The sequence below is a fragment of the Felis catus genome, chromosome A3 (genome assembly GCF_018350175.1).
Source record: "Felis catus isolate Fca126 chromosome A3, F.catus_Fca126_mat1.0, whole genome shotgun sequence".
Classification (NCBI taxonomy): domain Eukaryota; kingdom Metazoa; phylum Chordata; class Mammalia; order Carnivora; family Felidae; genus Felis; species Felis catus.
The window spans coordinates 60,249,633-60,269,989 of NC_058370.1; the positions used below are offsets into that span (position 1 = coordinate 60,249,633).

General features: G+C 41.5%; 1 protein-coding gene across 7 annotated transcripts in view; it reads left to right on the forward strand.

The window, feature by feature from the left end:
- AFF3 (AF4/FMR2 family member 3) overlaps positions 1-20,357 on the forward strand; it is a 571,747-nt gene that overhangs the window by 461,484 nt on the left and 89,906 nt on the right. For 5 of the 7 annotated variants that reach the window (XM_045054068.1, XM_045054070.1, XM_045054072.1 and 2 more), the window contains one exon: positions 12,160-12,200. In XM_045054068.1, the coding sequence (XP_044910003.1) occupies positions 12,160-12,200 (41 nt within the window). The remainder of the gene's footprint in view (positions 1-12,159; positions 12,201-20,357) is intronic. The other 2 variants (XM_045054069.1, XM_045054071.1) reach the window with 1 other exon arrangement.

Below are 20,357 nucleotides of genomic sequence, written 5' to 3' on the forward strand. Positions count from 1 at the left end.
CTCAAATACAGCTGCCGGCAGAGCTCCTGGTTGGCAGAGGAAGTGGAATTCTCCCTCCAGAGGATGCAGCTATTTAACTCAGAGGAATAGTCCTTTGTCTTGTGACTTTAATGGTTTTTATCTTAAATAGCTTCTTCAGAAGTATAACCATTCAAGAGTGGATGCTCCTTGGAGTATATGCTATCATTCATATCCAGGCTTGAGTAGTTTCATTTAGTAAAGGATTTACCTACAGTCATTCAGGTGTTTGGTCCAGATATGCACTTGGAAAGTTTTTTTTTGTTTGTATTTTTCCAAATCTTCTCCAAGTGGGGCTGGTTATCTCATAGCACAGCCTTTCTCAGGAGACTCTCTTAGCCTGTTGTTTCTACATGGAGCATAATCATTTGTGGTAATTCAACGCCCCTTGGCACTTACCAGTTCCATCCTGACCAGATCTGCAGCCAACAGGTTGTGCTGAGTGAAAGAAGACCATCTTTAAGAAGCATACCAGACAGTTCCAGAAATGCCAGGCCACCAGACAGTCCTTTCCACACTAGAAAAGAGCAAGTTAGCCCAATGTCACTCTGGGGAGGTTAATTCATCGTGTCTCTGGGTACCACTTCTTTCAACTTGGACTTCATTCTTAAAGGTCCAAAGCAGTTCAAGGAAGAGTATGTTGTAAGATTACAACATGTTAGATATGAAAGCACTTTCACATATAAACTCTAAAGCAGTGGTCTCTTGAGAGGTGAAAATCCTAATACTAATAGGAACACATTCAGAATCAATCTAGCTTTCTGATATGTTAAAAAATTGGTTTACAAAGTGCCATTATAAGACTCTTTCTTAACCATTACAAACCTATTTTTAACCTTCAAATATTGCTATTTTGTCTCAGTGAAAAAGATGTTTAAGTGAAACATAAAGCCAGATTTAAGATTTTGGTTCTTGAAATACAGGTTGCATTTATAACAAAACCATCAAAACATTTATGTGACTCTCATTGTGTCTTTATACAATAACAAAGTAACATTTATACCTCACACAACTTAGTCCCCAGTTGCATTCATAATAATCAAACACCTAGCAAGGCCAGTGGAAAATGAATGGGTCTCCACTAAAGCATTGTGTTGAGGTAGCATAAGGATTTTGTTAAAAGCTTTAAAAGGTATTTGGCAAACCCAACAAAGTAGGAAGTAACTAAACCCAGTATCCACTTGCTGTACCAAAGGTGAGAGTTATTAACAGGCCATCACCATCTGTCGCCATGCTCATGGTCTGGCCTGCACTGAAATTGTTCTGTGAGATGAGTTCTAGGAACATATAGATGACCAAAACTATGATAAGCAGGCCACAAAGCCATGGGAGAACCTGCAGGGCTTAGATTGCATCAACTCCATACTCCAAATTTAACTTTCCATTCCCAATAACCAGGCATTTAAATCCACATACTACTTGTAGAGTATCTCCAAGTTACTCAGATATGATGGTGATTCTTGTTTGCTTGCTTCCACTTTGAAATTGTAGATGCTGCTAGATGAGCATGTACACACACACACACACACTCACTCGCTCACTCACTCTCTCCATTATGAGAACTGACAGCCACACTTGGATATTCCACCATCATCCTGCACACTGGTGGGGCTGCCTTGTTTGCCTAATGAATCCTCAGTGATCTCTGCACCTACCTAGACCTGACCCAGGCAGGCACTTCCTTTATATATGCAGTCTGTCATGGTGAGCTCTGGAGGTCAAAAGAATTCTTCTCCAGAAGTTTCTGGCAAGCTCTGAGATAAACAATATGCTTCTACCTATAAACTTCTTGAGGAAAAGACTTCAGTCTCAGAAACCTAAAACCCTCCTATCTCCTTTGCAAGCACCTGTCTAAAAGATGACTCCTACACTTCCTCTTCAATAACATCCCCGCAGGAAGCTTGTCCCTGTGTATGTTAGTGTCCACTCAGCACCCCACCCGTGCTCTTCACACTGATACTGGCAGAATTCCAAACTCACCTGATCCCCTTCCCTTCACCCTCTGCCAGGAATAGTCTGCAGTGAGGCAGAAGCAGGACTGGGGTGCTCTGTGGTATTTCAGTGACCTGGTTCCATTACTTACCACCTGTGACTGTGAGCAAGCCACCCTTACTGAACCCCTGTTTCAATATCTTAATGTAACTGGACAAAAATGCTGAAGTGGATTAATAGAAAACATTTTATATTAATATAAATATGTATTACTATAAAGCTACTAAAGTACACATTTTCACGTCCTTCCCCACCTTCTGCCTCTTCTCTCCCTTCTCCCCAGGAACATTCTTTTTTTGCATTGCTGGAACTTTTTAAAATGTCTATTTAGTTATGAAAGGACAGGAGTACAGGAAGAGGCCAGAAAAATTGGTTTATATCAGAAAAGGCAGTTATAGAAGAATAGAGCCAGAAGATGGGAGGAAGAAGAGAGGAGAAGGTCTGGATTTTTAGAAGAGAGTGTGAGGAGGCAGGAAGGAGGCAGAGAGAGGAGAAGAGAGACAGGGTCACTGCCACACCGTGTGGGACTTAGAAAAGATGACTGATAAAGTGGAATGGGGTTTAGAGTGTGTTACAGTCTAGCTCCCCAGCCCTCTCTTGTCAAGAGGCTTTGATATTTACCTTACTTTTCAAGGCTGTCATGGAATATTCGTGTTTCTTTCCAGTGAAACACCATTCTTCGACTGGCCCCAAGGCTGGCCCTGATGTATTTGGGTTACATGTAAAATAGGGATAGATTCACATTGAATTGCTAATGGTAACTATCATCCCAGTGGAGAAATGGAGGTTGTTTTTTATTTTGTTTTTATTATTGTTGTTTGTTGTTTTGCTTGTTACATACATGTAATTTTTTCTACACTGCACACATACCACTTAAAACAGTTGAAAATTATAATAAAAATTAGAAGCCTGGAATTTAAACATACATCCTGATGTATGTATGGCATGCATACAGTGAAGATGATATGTGAAATCTGAAGGTTTAGGGCTAGATATTACATGTTATTTGCATGAGTCTATCACCTTTCTCCCAAGGCAACTGAAACATTGTGAGAACACAGGTAACAAGAGAACCAAGCCCCCAATTAATGGGATTAATTAAATTTGTGATTCTTTAGAGGAGAAAGATTCTTTAGGAGGAGAAAATGCTTATGTTTGGAACAGAAGGGTAGAGACTGATAACTTACCACGTCTCCAGCAGGGGTCACAAATGGTCCCTTATTTAGTACCTTGATAGAAGCTTTTACTGAAAAACACCACAAGGAAAAAGATTAATTTCTTATAAGGAAAGTGTTTTGTTTCTAACAAAATAATAGCACAGCAAAGATTTGTCAGATCCTTTTATTGAAGAGGGTAATTGACAATTGAAGGATGGTGGCTGTTTAAAAGCAAAATACTGCCTGTTCATTCCTTTAAAACAAAAACAAACAAAAAGGAACACTGAGTTTACAATTATACTAACAGAATCTTGAATAAATGTTAGAATCTGTGTTAAAGACTAAAGCTCAGTTGCCAATTTTGAGTCCTCATTCTCTGCACAAATGCTTCTGGAATGAGATGGAACTGAGTGAAAGAGATGAAGACTAATCCCTCATCCCTTAGGCGTTCAGGAGAGGTACCAGTATGCTTGGTCATCTGGTGACATTATATTTGTCAAGCATTTGTGTGCCCTGTGCTGTTGGTTAGACATTGTACCATGGTTGTTCAATAATGTAACTGGGGCTTACTTCCTGTGCTCAAGGAGCTAGTGTCTAGCCTCCCTAAGTCTGGCCCTTTATGGGGTAAGTGTCTAGCTGCCCCCAGTGGATGCAAGTACTTGCCATGGGACAGCAGTGCCACATCAGCTGAAGCTCAGGTTGTTCCTATGACCTCACTTGGGGCTGGGTATCAGTTCTGCAGCCGCCACCTTACCCCCAACATTGTGGTGAATGCTACTAGCCTCATGCATGGCCATGGGTCTTCCTACCATTATCCTTGCACTTCACACTGACCTCTTACCATTCCCACACCACACCTGTCCCACAGATCTCCTCCAGGAAGCCACTGACCCATAATGTTGCCCTTGTAGCAGTCAATATGGCACACTGTCTAGGGTGCCTTGTATCTTCCAGGCCCTCAGTGGAGCCGCAACCCCTCTGGGAGGAGTCTGTTGTCAGTCACTGTGAATGGGGGACAGCACCCATGGCATGTGCTCACATTGTCCCCACACCTTTCCCTTCTCTCTCCCAACTCCTAGCGGCTGCCCCAGAGTTTTCATTTGTGAAGGCAAAAGCCCCCAGGACAGAGAGGCAAAAGGGGCTGCAAGTGGATGTCACAAATTGTTCAGTTTATCTCCAGTGAGTTTATCTCCAGCATTATGTCCAGGAAATGCTCAGTGAAAACAAGCATGTCTCTCTTAATCCCTCTCAGAAGATTCAAATAGCCAAATCAGGACTGTCACTGACAATCTGACCTCAGACAAGTCCCCCAAATCAGTCAGTTGGTAACAGGATCCAAATTATGAGATAACGTTATACAGCCCAACTTCACTGATATTGTCAACCCTAATCAGCCTTTTCCGTGGGATAGAGTAGGTGCTCAATAAATGTTTGTTGTTGTCTTTATGGAATTTCCAATAGACATAAATAAATCTAAGCAATCCCGTGTGGAGGGAAAAAACTAGTCAAACTTTCTCCCAAGAGGAAAGTATACCCTAATTTTTAAAGAAAGTGAAATAGAGAAAGAATATAAAGCTAAGAAAAAAATGTATTTCAGCAAGTCTCTTAGATTAGCGCTGTGGCAAATAGTGGCAATATGTCATCCCCAAAAGTTACCTACTCACCCCCTGCCTGTGAATCCCACAGCAAGTGTTGTCAGTTGCCGGGAAGCCCTTTCAGATGGAGGAGGAATGGACTAGGGTCTCCACCTTCAGTGATCCTCAAGAAACTGGAGGAGCCAAGATGAGAATTCTCACAAAACAAATGGCAAACTCCTCCAGAAAGAAAAGAACCCAGTGCTAATCCATGTTCTGGGCTAGGAGTTCAGAGAGAGGAAGGTCAACAAAAGCATGAGTGGTCAAGCAGCACTTATAAAAAGGTTGAGCTAGACCTCAGATTAAAGGCAGAATCTAAATAGAGGAGCAGCTGGAAAGAGAATGGGAAAATGACAGAAGCATTGGCTTGATTTAAAGGAACAAGAATCCAAGTGATTTGTCTGCTACTGACCCCATTCTGCTGTCTGTTTTCTTTATTGACAAGTTCCTCAGCCCCTGAAATTCTGTCTTCTAATCCTGATCTCATTTATATTTGTGCAGACTCTTGTTTATTAGAGCAGCCACACAGCCCAGTGTGCCCAGAAGAGCAGGGTTCTCTCCTGTTTCCCCTGCTCCTATCTGCAGAGCATCCCCTTTCACTCTCCAAAATGTTCTTATTTGGATCATAAATTACATTGTCATCCTTGACTCTGCCTGAGTCAAAGTCTACTGAACAAAACGCTTCCTAGACAGCATTTCTGAAAATGCACAATGCTCATTATTACAGAGGGAAAACTGAAGAGAGTAAGACTTTCCTTTGTCTTGCATATATTACCAAATGGGTTGAAAGCAACAAAGAAGCTCACAACATAAAAAGTTAAGAGACTCATCAACTAGGACTCAAATGGAAAGCCAACAGCGTAAAAGTTAAGTTAATGAAACATAAAATGTGTTAAGAGATGTAGAAGGAAATTAAGCAGTGAAACAAATTCATAAATACAAGTCTCAACTTGAAGAAAAATGGCAAGAAAAAAGTAAGGCCTTACTAGACAGAATTCCCATAAAGATACATGAATCCAGTCTAAAGTTCACAGCATGCATCAGTAACAGCAAAACACAGATGAACTAACATTATCTGCTATGGTATTTTTTCAAGTAGCTGAATGTGGATACAACATCCTAACACAGGTGAAGCACAGTGATTAAAATCACTGCTGCACAGGTACCTGCTTTATTGTCAGTATAATAAACCTGACACTGTTCATAGAAAAGATGGAGGTCACTCACATGTGGATGGAGAAATAAAGATGTATTCTAACCAGTTGAGTCCTCAACCTACTTCTCTTAGAAGGAGAGCAAATTGTAGACCAAAAAAATTCAGTCACATACCTCCTTTTGACTGTTATTTGCCAAAAAGCTATTGATATTTTATACTTTGTTGACATTTAAACAGCTTCAATCTCATGTATCCAGCTATCTACTCAGCCTCTCCACTGGAACATCCCAGAAGCACCTTGAATTTCACACACCCGAAATTAAAATCTACCTTTGCCCGTACACCTGCACCAGTGGTGCCCATCCTGATCAGTGGCTCCTCATGCTTACCAGGTGCTCAAGGCAGAAGCCTGGGACTCTTTCCTGATGTCCTCCCCACCCCACCCCCAAGTCTGCCACATCCCACCCATCACAAGTTCCCTCAGCTCCGCCTCCAGAACATAACACAAACTCTCTCTCTCTCCATCTCCAGTGCTACCCTGCCCTTCTCCTGCCTCCGTTGTTGCAACAACCTCAAGCATTGTCCCTTCCTGCTCAAATCCATTCACCGCACAGAAGCCAGAGTGATATCTGAAAAATGTCAGTTTTATTGCCTCACTCCCTGCTTTTTTTTTCAATTATAGATTCACCAGAAGATGCAAAGAATGTACAAGCAGATCCCATATATCCTTCACCCATCTTCCAATAATGTAAATCCTTCAATGACCTCCTATTGCCCTATGGATAATATCCAAAATCCTTAATTTGACCTCCAAAGCCCTTGGGATTTGCCCCTGTCCCCACTTCTCACTGAGCTCCCCCGTGGTGTCCTTCATATAGTTCTGCAACTGAGCAAGGAACTAGGCCAGCCTCAAGCCTTTGCTCCCAAACTGTCCTCCCTGCCAGGAGCCCTTCCTTCCCCACCCACTCCCATGTCTCTGGCTCAGTAACTTCTTTATCCTGCAAGCATCAGATTTTTTGTGCTTTACTTGGTTAGCAGGCCCTCCCTGACCATTCATTCCAAATGAGATCTTCATATTGTTTCATAGCACCTGTCCATTTCAGTCGTAGCCCTTGTAATCTAGCATGTTTAAGTGTTTAATTTTTCATGTCTGACTCACGCTAGACCCTAACTACAATATGGTGAGGGTTTTGTCTGTTTTGCCTGTCACCTAAGCCGAGCCCAGTAACTGTACATCATAGGTACTTCAGACCAAATTACAGAGCTGTCCACGTGTTAGTTCTGTTTCTATCAAGTAAAAAAGAAATTGGATCATCCTGAGACCCTGCTGAATTTCAGCCTGTTCCTTTCATTCTCCTCCCCACTTCAATATCCATAAACTTGTTCTATGCACAACCCAATTATAAGAAGGGCACTTAATTTCCTCTTTGAGTTCCCTCAATAACAGATTTTGACTGGTAATTCATTTAGCATACATTGAAACCTGAATGTCTACTGATTATGTTCCAAAACACTGAACTTGCTGTAATAAAGACAGAGAAAAGATGCCATCTTTTGAGGAGAACCTGGAAAATTATTATTTCTGGTGGAAAGCTTGTTTTGTCTCATAGACTTATGCTTCAGAGTCATTCGTGAATGAGTAACGAACTCAGGAAAGATCAATGAAGTATTCTCTTAACCCTCTCAACCTATTTTGCTGAGAGCAAAATAAGAGGAAAGTTACGAGAGGAGATGATGCTTTAGGAAGAGAAAAATATGGTCGCTGTAATGTACAACTCTTGAAAGAAGGAAATTGGGCAATTCATCTAGTTTACTATGAGTAGTTTTTCAGGCTTCAATCATGAGTCACCTAAGTAATTTTTTTTTCTCTGCTCTTTAATTGCAATGTTTATTTATTTTATTATTTTCCAAGAGTGAAGTAAAACAGTATGCAAAAGCCAAACTACTTTTAAGAGAGGAGGCAGTAAAAAAAATTTTTTTTGTGGTCTTTGCCTTGATATATGACATACAATTTCAATCTAATGCCATAAAGCTATGATTTTCTCAAGGAATTATTTAAAATGTTTAAAATACTCTCATCTCTTTTCTTGATGGATGATGAGTCATCCTCTGTAAAGTTTTTAATGATGTAGAATAAACTGCAAATTAAATAGCATAATCAAAACCAGGCATTGAAAATAATGGGGCAGGCAATCAATGATGCTAAATACCGCAGTGTTAAGTGGGTGGTAACATGCATTGTGTGGACAGATTGGAGAGTGACGGTCACAGAAAGACACTGCTTAGTGACTTGGGATGACTGATGTCTAAGCCTTCATATGTCTGTGACATATGTCTAAACCTTTTGGCTCCACCATCACATCCATCTGGTAAAGGAAAGAAACCCCTGCTCCAAGCCGCCAATTCAGCTTCTGTTAGAGATCTCAGTCAACATCAGTCCTATGGACTTGCTCTCAACAGGTGCCAACCACCTGGGATGCATCACTCCAGTGATGGTTGAACAGCTGAGTTTCTCAGTTTTTGTGTTGCTTTTGCTTTTGCTCTCTAAATAACTTTCTTATAGGCTTCACATCAAAAAGTACTGTGTTTCCCTACCACAAAAGTCAGTAGGAAGTATTTGGAGGCAGGAGAAAAAAGAATCAATACACTTTTTTAAGCATTGACTGCCATGGCTAGGGGAAACGTCAGATGCCATGTTAGAGATTTCTGTTGAACTTTTGGTCACATCCCTTATGATTTTTGTTATTCCAGGAAGAGTCAGTCTCCAGTGCCTCCTGCTGAGATGATGTTAAGAGACTGTACTAATAATGCATGCCATCTTTCCTTTGGGGAGTTCCAAATTCTTTTTGTGCATTTAGCCAGAGTCAAGAGTAGAGAGTTAAGTTATTTTCAAGTACAGCTGCCAAAGGTGAAAGCCATCTTGATGAGTGATAAGAGAACCCTTTAGGAGACAAACGTGGGAACAGTGATGGCTGCCCATCACCTGCTGGGTGCTTTTTGTGGGCATGCTCCTGGGCTGGCCCTCTGGGAGAGCACCAAGAAAGGAGCATGAGAGAAGGAAATACCTGTCCTCTGCGGTATCAGAGGGGGATTCTGGGCTCCAAGTCTTCCTCAGGCTTCTCACCTCTTTCCCCATGCCTCTTTCTACTCCCTCAGTTGTCCTCGCCAAGACAAGCTGTGCAGATATTCTTCTTTTCTCTCTTGACTGATTATGTGACACTGGAATGCCAGGACATTTGGGCCCTAATTTGCTGGAATCCAGGGGAGAAGGGGGAGGCAATAACCCCTTAGACTGTCCTCAGTAGCCTGGACAGTGACTGACTGGCTCCCTCATCATTCCCTTCAGAGAAGGAGAGGGCAGTTTGGAAACAGACATAGGTTGAGGGCCAGACTCAAGGTTGCCATATAAATGAATAGCAAAACCTCTCCCGGAATGTAAGACTTTCAATTCCCAGTTTCACAGACCTTATGTTTTTTTTTCTTAAATCAATGTGGTTATGTCATTTGTGGGAATTATCTAAGTTCCTCTTACTCATTTATTTTCAGTTCCTTTTGCCAGGCCCAGAGGCTAATGTTCCCTGTGTCACTTATTTCAAATCTGACTTTCATTCCTACTTTGCTACAGTGTTTCTCTGTAGAGATACCCTTGTCATTTTAAGGGGACATTTCCTCACCGTATAAGTGAACTTCCTGATCTTTAAAAGGTTTTAGCATCCCCGACCCCAGGCACTAAATGCCTGTAGTAATCCCCCTCATGAATATAATACAAAGAAACTCCCCTGCTCAATTCCAGACACTTCTGGGGTTGGGAGTAAGGGGTGTCCTGGTTGAGAACCACTGCTAGAGGCTTGGACAGGCCTTTGCTCTACCTCCTACTCCAGTATGACCAACACATCTTCTCCCTGCCCACATCCCTCCTTGTCTTTAAAGTTCTGCTCAAGGGCACCTGGGTGGCTCAGTCAGTTAAGCATCTGACTCTTGATTTTGGCTCAGCCGTGATCTCACAGTTCATGGGATCGAGCCCCACTTCAGACTTCCATGCTGACAGAGCGAGCCTGCTTGGATTCTCTATCTCCCTCTCTCTCTGTCCCTCCCCTGCTTGCTCTCTCTTGCTCTCTCTCTCCCTCTTTCTCTTTCTCTCTCTCTCTCTCAAAATAAATAAACTAAAAAAAATAAAGTTCTGGAGCACCTGGGTGGTTCAGTCGGTTGAGCATCCGACTTCGGCTCAGGTCATGATCTCACAGTTTGTGAGTTCAAGCCCCGCATCAGGCTCTGTGCTGACAACTCAGAGCCTGGAGCCTGCTTTGTATTCATTCTCTCTCTCTCTCTCTCTCTCTCTCTCTCTCTGCCCCTCCCCCACTAGTGCTCTGTCAAAAATAAATAAATGTAAAACAATTTTTTTTAATAAATAAATAAAGTTCTGCTTAAATTTCAGTGAAAAGGATTCCCTGATTGAGTCATTCATTTAACATCTACTCAGCAGATATTTACTGAGCACTTGCTAACAGTTCCAGGCACTGTTGGAGGAGCTGCTGATCCACCAGCCATTAGCTGTCCCTCAGATGGGCACCTTCCTGATGCTGTCCTACCTTAACCTTTTCATTTGCATTTTATTTCCTAAGTGTCCTCAAGTCATCCCTGGACCCCCAAGTGACTTCCTACCTAGGGATTGAGCTTCCCTAAGACGATGACAACTTATTCTGCTTTTGTTTTTGTCCCTCCTGGAGGCCAGTATAATAGTTTCTACACAGTAGGAATTCAGTAAGTGTTGGACTGACTGATCCAGGGACATGCAGCTACTACCAAGGGTGTATTTCATTTCTGTTATAGGGATGATGATACTAATGTGTCAGATTTTTTTTCTAATCTGAAGATTCTATTTAGTCTGTTGTCTAAATGGAAAGAGGAATAACATGGGAAGCATTTTGGTGTCCCTGGTAATTAATAAACTTGACATATGTAGCATACATGGTGAAAATGAACTGTATGCACTCTTTATTTTCTAGTACACCCTGAGTGAGCCTTGGTCTAAGAGGCCATGCTTTGATCCCCTCCCAATTATAACTTCTGAGACAGAGAACAGAGTATGACCTTGGCCTTCTGAAGCCTCAGAGTGTTAAGTGATAGAAAGCCAATGTACAAAAATTTAGAATAGCCAGACGAAAAGAAAGTGATTACAAGCATGAGAGAATCTGATGGAGAAATGGCAGCCTTTTTCTCTTAGTTTTTGTATTATGGAAAGTTTCAAAAACATACAAAGATGTACAGAATAATATACTAATCCCCCAGTGTGCTCATCACCTAGCTTCCACAGTTACCAACCCAAGGCCATCATGTCTCATTTATAAATGCCCATCCATTCTCCCTTCCTTCCAACTGTACTGTTTTAAAACAAATCCCAACAATATATAATTGTATCCATATTTCAAAATGGATCTCTAAAAGACACTTTTAAAAATCACCACAATATCATTACTATGCCTAAAACAAATCAGTAATCTCCTAATACTCTGACTCTTCCAACCAGTGTTCCAATTTCCAATTGTACTGACTTTTTCAATAAATCTAAAAACTGAGTAAAAAATTATACTTTCGGGGCACCTGGGTGGCACAGTTGGTTAAGTGTTCCAAACTCAGCTCAGGTGTTGATCTCACAGTTCGTGGGTTTGAGCCCCACGTTGGGCTGTCTGCTGTCAGTGCAGAGCCCGCCTTGGATCCTGTCCTCCTTTCTCTCTGCACCTCTCCCACTCATGTGCGTGAGTGTGCTGTCTCTCTCTCTCTCTCTCTCTCAAAAATAAATAAAAAAATTATTTTAACTACACTTTCATTGAGGAAGAAGCTACAGGAAACAAAACAGATTTTTTTCTTAGAGGAAAGTAGAGTAAAGCAATGGTAAAGGTGATTTCAGAGTGTAAAAATGAAATAGGTCTGAGCCTCTCCGGGTCTCTAGAGACTAGTCTAACCTCACCTAGAACTCCGTGCCTCCCCGTTCTCGCCCCCTGGTGGCAGGCGTGCGCTGTGAGCTTCAGTTAACTCTGAGGAGCGTCCATTTCATAACATGATGGGTCTCTACTATGTTGCTAGTAGTTTAATAGTTGGCCACATGGCAAAAACGTGTGTGACACAGGTTTTTTAAAAGTGTTGATTGAGTACATAATTTAAAGTCAGAATATTAAATAAACATCTCTGCCCTTCCTTCCAGCAGGCAGCCCAGAGAACTGCTCTCCACGCTCTGTCTGACAGGTACATTTTGTCATTTTTATGAACTATAAATTGCTTTATGAAACATTGAGCCCTATTTATTGTGGCATATAATTCATAATCGGATTTTGTCCCTAAAGTGTCTGTGAACTGGGATGTTAAACATTTTGCATGCTTGGATTTGTCATGCATGTGTGGAGTTTATTACTGCAAAAATCGCCTTGTTGTATTTCATAGAAAGTATGAAGAATCCCTTGTTGTGCAATGAAACAGGAGACAAGAAACTTAGAGGGAAAGACCTGAATGGTGCAGTAAATTCTGAACTTTGGAATTGGTTGCGATCTAAGCTCATTTTTCAGCAATAAGTACTTCATTCGTTTTGAGATGTTTTCTTCAGACTTTTTCCATATCATTTCACAAGAGCTGTCTGTCTTTTGATGAAATCCTCTCATGAAATACTTTGTGCACATAACCCAGTTCATGGTCCTGAGAGCCTGACTTTTCCCTCCACACTTTGGCTTGTGTTTTTGGACTTGTGTTATTGCATGAGATATATAAACCTAATCAGTAAACACACTTAAGCTGTATTTCACATCGTGCTCTGCCAGAAAGGCTTTATAAAGATAGCTGAACAGGGATATATAAAGTTACTTTCAGGGATGGACCATGCCCTTTTTGTTTTGATTGGTTTTTAAGCTTTCATTTACTGAGGTTGCGGTGTGTGTATGTGTGTCTCTTCAAGAACTGTCAGGAGGCGAAGATGAAGCCCCAGTTTCTCTCCACAAGTCAGGCTCTTACGGTGTTAGAGCCAGCTGAAGGAGATGTTACCCTGGCTGGCTGGTGGGCACCTTAGCATTAGCTAGGTAACTGTCACCACCTTCCCCTTCCTTCTCAGTTCTTTTTTTTTCTTTCTTTTTCTTTTTCTTTTTTTTTTTTTCTTTGTGTGTGTGTGTGGAATGAATAATAATTGACTGTGTCAACTAGCTCAGTTCACTGCTTCTCCAAGGTAAAACCTGTCACTGAGGCAAATTATCTGTGCACATGGGTGAAAAGCATTTCCTCTATGGTGGCAGGCTGAGCGTGAGTATTTTTATTTCATTTGAAAAGCCTTCCCCATGACAACCACACAAGCCTGTGTGCTGTAAGAGTGGCTGCCACAGGATCGTCTACAATTGCTCCTGGGATTTTCACAAAAGCTGATAAACTGTACTGCTTCAGAGTCTATTGGTACGAGACTCTGGATCAAAACATTTAAAATCTGACACATTAATTCCTTTCCTCTACATACTTCTTTTTTTCCCCTTTGACTTATTAAGTAAGAGCTTCCTTCAACAAAATGCACTGATAAGCAAGCAAAAGCCCTCAGATTACAAGGTAATGTTATTGCCATGGTTAGATTTTTTTGGAGGGGTACTGACAATGTTGTAAAATTAGATTATGGTGATGGCTTCACAACCCTGTAACTATACTGAAAACCATCAAACTGTGTTTTTTTAAATGCATGAACATTATGGTATATAAACTGTATTTCAATAAAGCTACATATATAGGCACAAAACATCACTATGAACTTTGGTAGAATGAATCAAAACCTATTTTAGGAAAATAATTGAATTCCTTTGAAGACATGGCTGCAAATACAAAGACAAGTCATCAGAAACTAGAATTGATACATTCTAAGACTGCTTCCCAAAAGATACGTGACTCTGTCTTGGATAGAAAATGTACATGGATTTTAATGATAGCAACACTATTCCCCCTTGACTTTCTTCTGATATTCTAAAACCCCTCATCAAACCCAAAAGTTAGTCAACCGGTAAGTTAGCACCTTAGCCTCTGTTGATTCTGTAACCGGTAAGATCAGAATACTGTGAGGAAAAAAAAAAAAAAAAAGCTCATTCCCTGGAAACAGAGAAACAGGTTCCCATTATAATTTCTCTTCTTTTGAATTTTCCATCTTTAAATATAATAGAGCATTACCCCCTTAAATCTAACGTTTTTTTCTGTTCAAAATTGGGGGAATTCGGCTCATTTTAAAGTAATGAGTTGACTTTGCCATTCTAACAATGCAGTCGTGTAAAGCTACCTTCTCTGTGCTCTATTCTATGTTTTCCACTAATTTGGGGCCACACGAGTAATAGTTGTGAAAGGTATGTGTAATCATTTAGAGATACAATTTTAAATCCTTTTTAAAATAAGAACTTAAAATACCTACTGAGTTAATTGGATTTATATTTTCTGTTTTCTTAAATTAGGGAATGTTAACTTACCAGGTAATAAGTCATTTTCTAGCACATTACTTATTCTGTTGAATAAACCAGTATTTTCTAGAAAATAATGAATATGATTCTGGGACATACTCCTGCGTGTCTTGCCTAATATTCTGTCTGTCAGAGGATCCACCTCAGGGTAGGAATAGAATTGAGTAAAGATTCCCCCCAAGTCATGACCTTCCCAAGGTGGAGATCTAACCCCAATATCCCTGACTACTTAGAGCCTGGTATTAATCTATTTACAAAAACTCATCTGTTTTACTAAACAATTTTTTTCCAGCCTGTTGTCACTTCTTGATATAAAATTCCATAGCGATGGGGTACCTGGGTGGCTCAGTTAAGCATCTGACTCTTTTTTTTTAATGTTTTGTTTTATTTTTTGAGAGACAGAGCATGAGCATAGGAGGGGCAGAGAAAGAGAGAGAGAGAGAGAGAGAGAGAGAGAATCAGAAGCAGGCTCCAGGCTCTGAGGTATCAGCACAGAGCCCAACGCAGGGCTTGAACCCAGGAACGCAAGATCGTGACCTGATCCAAAGTTGGACACTGAACTGACTGAGTCACCCAGGTGCCCCAAGCATCCAACTCTTGATTTTGGTTCAGGTCACGATCTCAGGATGATAATATCAAGCCCCATGTTAGGCTCTGCACTAATAGCACAGAAGCTGCTTGGGATTCTCTGTCCCTCTGTCTCTGCCCCTCCCCTGTTCTCTCTCTCTCAAAATAAATAAATAAACTTTAAAAAATAAATAAATAAAACTCCATAACGATGAACAAGCACTTTCATTTTTGTCCTAGAAAATGACAACATTTGTGAGACCCCACAAGGTGCTTCCTGTGTTCTGTAATTCTGCAGTTGGATAAAAAAGCCCATGTTGGCTTGGGCTGTGCCACCACAGACTTCTTGTCTCATGTCCCGATAGTTAGTTCATATGTGGCCCCTTTCTCTTCCATTTAGCCTTACAACCACCTTGAGTACCTGGTGAACACAGGACATCTGATCCAGGAGTAGAGCCATTTTGTTTCAAGATATACACTTGATGATGACCTAGGGGTTTACTTGACGTGGGGTCATTGGGGGATGTGAGTGTATAATGAAGGAAGCCAATGGCTGTTCTCTGCTTCCCCAGGAGAAAACCTGCATCCAGGCCTTTTGAGACCTGACCTAATGAGACTAGTTATAAGGGAAAGGGTTGGCATTTCCCTTTCCTTTCTTTTTTTTTTTTTAATTTTTTTTTCTACTTTTATTTATTTTTGGGACAGAGAGAGACAGAGCATGAACGCGGGAGGGGCAGAGAGAGAGGGAGACACAGAATCGGAAACAGGCTCCAGGCTCTGAGCCATCAGCGCAGAGCCTGACGCGGGGCTCGAACTCCCGGACCACGAGATCGTGACCTGGCTGAAGTCGGACGCTTAACCGACTGCGCCACCCAGGCGCCCCTCCCTTTCCTTTCTAATGGCAAGCAGAAACTTTGTCCCTGTGGGGTGTCTGAGATGACAGTATCCAGATGTCTTCTGAAGGCCAATCTTGTCTATCTTTTCATTTCTCCAGTTTCCTGGTTTAAATAGGCATTCTAGCAGAAATCCAATATTTGACACTTAAGACTGTGCTTTCAAGTTCAGTGAGTCCTAAGTAATCAGTACACAACCTCAATAAATTAAAACTATAGTATTTCCATTCTCTAAATTTAAAAATCTTCTGCGGTCACCTCCAGAGAGGTGGCCTTGTTTGGTCTTGCTTGAACAACGGGTTTAATTTATAGTTCATCCCAAATAGCCAGAGCATCAAGACTGGCTCACACTGGCAAGGCAAATTTGGGCCTCAGCCCAGCTAACTTGTGCCACCCTGCAGTGACAGGAAGGGTTGTGTGAGGGTAGAATGGCACGTCTTTTTGTTCTTTCCTACTGCTGACTGTGGAACTTTTCATCCGTTTTATGCCTTTGAAAGTCATCTGGCCTACCAGAGGCTTACCGATTTCCCAAATCGTGAAAAAACCAAGAGACCAAGGCAGGAAGAGGTGGCAAAATCCTCAACAAGGTGAAACAAGCCACTTACAAGAAAACGTCAATCTATAAAAGGACACTCTCCTTCTTACTTATTCACTCCTTATGATGTGCCTCCCAACTGTTTTTTTTCTCCTTATGGATTATTGTACTGGATAGGGTAGAGAGAGGCAGAGGAGAATCAGGATAAATGGGCACGAGGCTCATTTATAAAGGTGTGTCTTTGGTGTTGACTCGCCGCACTGTGAAAGCTGCCACATCGCCAGTAATGTGGAAAATATGCAAAGTGCTGTTCAGAGAAGGAAGGGTATGTGTGCCGCATATGAAGTGCCTTGGAATATGATTAACTTCCCTTCATAAGTAGTAAATAGTAGATAACTGTGATCAAAAACGGGATTCGTGTGATTTATCAAGCTGAGCAACTGTGCATTTGCAGAGAAGCTGGAGGTCAATCTTGAAATCTAGGGCAAGAGGAGCACTAGGAAATTGCCAGGGCTAAGAAGTTAATCATACCCTTGGACTGCTTCCATCTGTCTCAGAGCGACAGGGCTGCTGCAGAACGAGCAGGGATGCTTTATAGCAGCAGATCAGGAATTAATATTTTCTGTGAAACCTCAAGCATCATTTGCAGTAACTTGGGTTTTATAAAAATGGAGCATAATTTCATATGAATAAATCACATTCATCTGGAAATAAGAGAAGCTGGGAAAAAAAAACTGTGCTTGACTAAAAAAAAAAAAAAAAAAAGGAATGAGCAGCAAGAAAGCCAACATGAAAACAGTTGTTGAAGCGATGGCACTTGGAGGGCACAAGTGGCCGTGTGGTTAAATTGTGCATATAATCATCTTCTGAAATGTCAGCGTGCGACTCCAGAAATGGCTACATTTTTATAGCCGTGGAGATGCATCACCAGACTGTAACCTGTCTGCCCATCTGGCAATATCTCAGGTCCAAGATCCATTTATATTGAAATCCAAACAACTGCCATTGATTGATTCACTTACGCCACAAGCATTTATTGAGCGCATCCCGCGTGTTCAGCCAGGCGCAGAGCTGGGGCAGGCAGGGGTGCAGTGGTGAGGAGAAACGGCCGTGCCCCTATGCTCAGGGCTTTACCATCCAGGGGGTTGCTGGCTATGCAAAAAGAAAGGCCTCATACAGCTCATTCACATGAATCACACCCCAAAAATCTCTACTTCCCATTAGGGAGAATGTAATGGAATTAAGTAAATGAGAATTAGACCAAAATGAAGGGGTTTTACTTCCACGTGGGGCTGGTGTTCATCCAAAGACAGGACTGGAAATGGCCCCAACGCAAGGTGAGGAGCACCAGGTGGGCATCAGACTGTGGTGGGGGGGGGGGGGGCGCGGGGTGCATTCAGCTTCATCTTCCTGATACCTTGCCAAGTGGACCAACTTCAGCCAAGCAAAGGGAACATGTTGGGGATGGCCACCAGCACAGAAGCACAACTTTCTGGGTAACATTTTACATAATGTCCCTGATGTCCTGAGAGGAGAGTCAAGTTGCCATGCACTACTAACAGTTGGTCTCTTCTGAAAGGGTCCAAAAAGGGGGCGATGCAGAACTTTTTAAGAAAGCTTTAAATTTCCAACTTTAAAGATGCTAATGTGGCATGCTAGACAGTATCTATCAGCCCCGCCCTTGAGACCCACAGCAGTCTCTCCAATGCAAAGGACTCCTTAGTTATAATGAAGTCTCTTTGGTGTACCATGTAAATTAAAAACTTTTTAAAAGAGCTTTAGAGTTTAGAAGCACTGTCACATTGACTGTCTCATTTTGTGGCTCTCACAACAACCCCGTGAGATAGGAAGGACCCATTTTACAGGTTAGAAAACTGAGCCTGAGATAGGTGATGGGACTCATCCAGGGTCACAAAGTAGCAAGTAGCAGAGCTGGGACTAAACTCCAGGTCCTATGACTCCCAGTGAGTGTGATTTTTCTCGTCCTCCATCACACAGCAACAAAGCAAGCTTGGAAGGGGTCAGAGACTGGTGGCTTGTGCCACGTTTTACATTCTAACAACTAGTTTACTCAGTCTGTACTAACACTTTGTTTCTGCTAATAGTTATAATAATCCTAACATTTCTGGCTTGATTATCATTTTATCCCTAGCACCTAGCATAATTCCTAGCAATTAGGAGACACAGTAAGTCACTTGATAAATGAAAGAAAACAATGATCAAATAAATGAATAAACTAGGACCAATGTTTTGTGGTTAAATGATGGCAACTTTGGGCTGAAAATAGAAAATACTTTTCTAAATGGGTAAGGGGCATTAAGGAATCTACTCCTGAAATCATTGATTCACTATATGCTAACTAATTTGGATGTCAATTTTAAAAAAGAAAAAGAAAAGAAAGAAGAAAACAGAAAATACTTTTCTGAAACTTGCTGTGTGCCACTGCAGCAGACCATCCAGGAGATAGAGGTTGGTGGTCAGGGGCTCACCACTAAGGGCTTAGAGCAGATGTCTGTGCCTATAAGATGCTATAGAATTGAGAAACACTATTAACTGCCACACAGGTAAAGAAGGGGAAAAAATGGAATCGTTTTTTAAAAATCAGTCCAAAAGTAGCCAAGAAACTGATGAATGGGTAAAGATGCGAGACTTATATATAATGAAATATTATTCAGCCATAAAAAGAAAGAATGAAATCTTGTCATTTGCTACAACATGGATGGAGCCAGAGAGTATTATACTAAGTGAAATACATCGATCAGAGAAGGACAAAAACCATATGATTTCACTCATATGTGGAGTTTAAGAAACAAAATAAGCAAAGGGAAAAAGAGAGAGGGAGACAAAGCAAGAAACAGACTCTTAATTATAGAGAACAAATTGATGGTTACCAGAAGGGGGAGGGGTGGAGGGATGGGTGAAACAGGTGATGGGGATTAAGGAGGGCACTTGTGATGAGCACAGGGTGATGTATGGACTTGTTGAATCACTGTATTGCACACCTGAAACTAATGTTACACTGTTCACTAACTGAAATTAAAATTAAAACTTGAAAAACACTTCAAAAGATTAAAATCATCCAGTGCAATTAGAGTGGAATTAAATTAGGACTCAGTAACCAATGGAGAACTCTATGATGCCATGGAGAGGTTTCCTGCATGGAGAGGAGGTTAGGCCAGATGACCTCTGGCCCTTCCCTGTCTCCCCTCCTCGATCCTCATTTCTGTGATTCATACTGCTGCCACAACTTACAATGCTCTCTCATATTCTCTCCACCAATGATGCAGGTTCCTTTTTTTCCTGCATTCTTTTGTAAGATATTTACACTACTGAGCCCCTATAATGGGTAAGGCATTGTGCTGCTGGTCTATATGGAAGATACCGAAATTTATTACCTGTGCATCCCACTCTCTGGGAGTTTACAACGTGATAGAAGAAACTTAGGCATATGTGTAACTACTATGTATATTAAATGTCAGCATGTGCATACCTGACCATAGGTCTTATTAGCACAGCAGTCATGTGGAGGTGCTGCACTCAGCATTTCATACGCATCACTTCATTTACTCCTCACAACAAGCCTCTCAGCTAGGAAGGAAGGATTCAACATAAGAGTCCTAAAGAGATGATATTTTCAATGAAGTTTTATTTCATTTCATTTCCCAAATACTCTCCCTAAAATCCTAGTGAATCTGGGTGACCAGAGACACATAACTTACCCAAAGTCTTATGGACATAAAGCCCCAGAGTGGTCTGTCTGACTCTGGTGGATGATGCTCTTGGCTGCTTCAGTAATCACCCTCGCCCCCCATCAATTTATAAAGAAATAACTTTACTGGAGGGGTGCAGTTAAAGCACTGAAGTACTCTCAGAGCACAGAGGAGGGGAGCAGGAAGGAGGGATTTGAAGTATATGTAAAGGATGGTAGCTTCAGATGACCCAG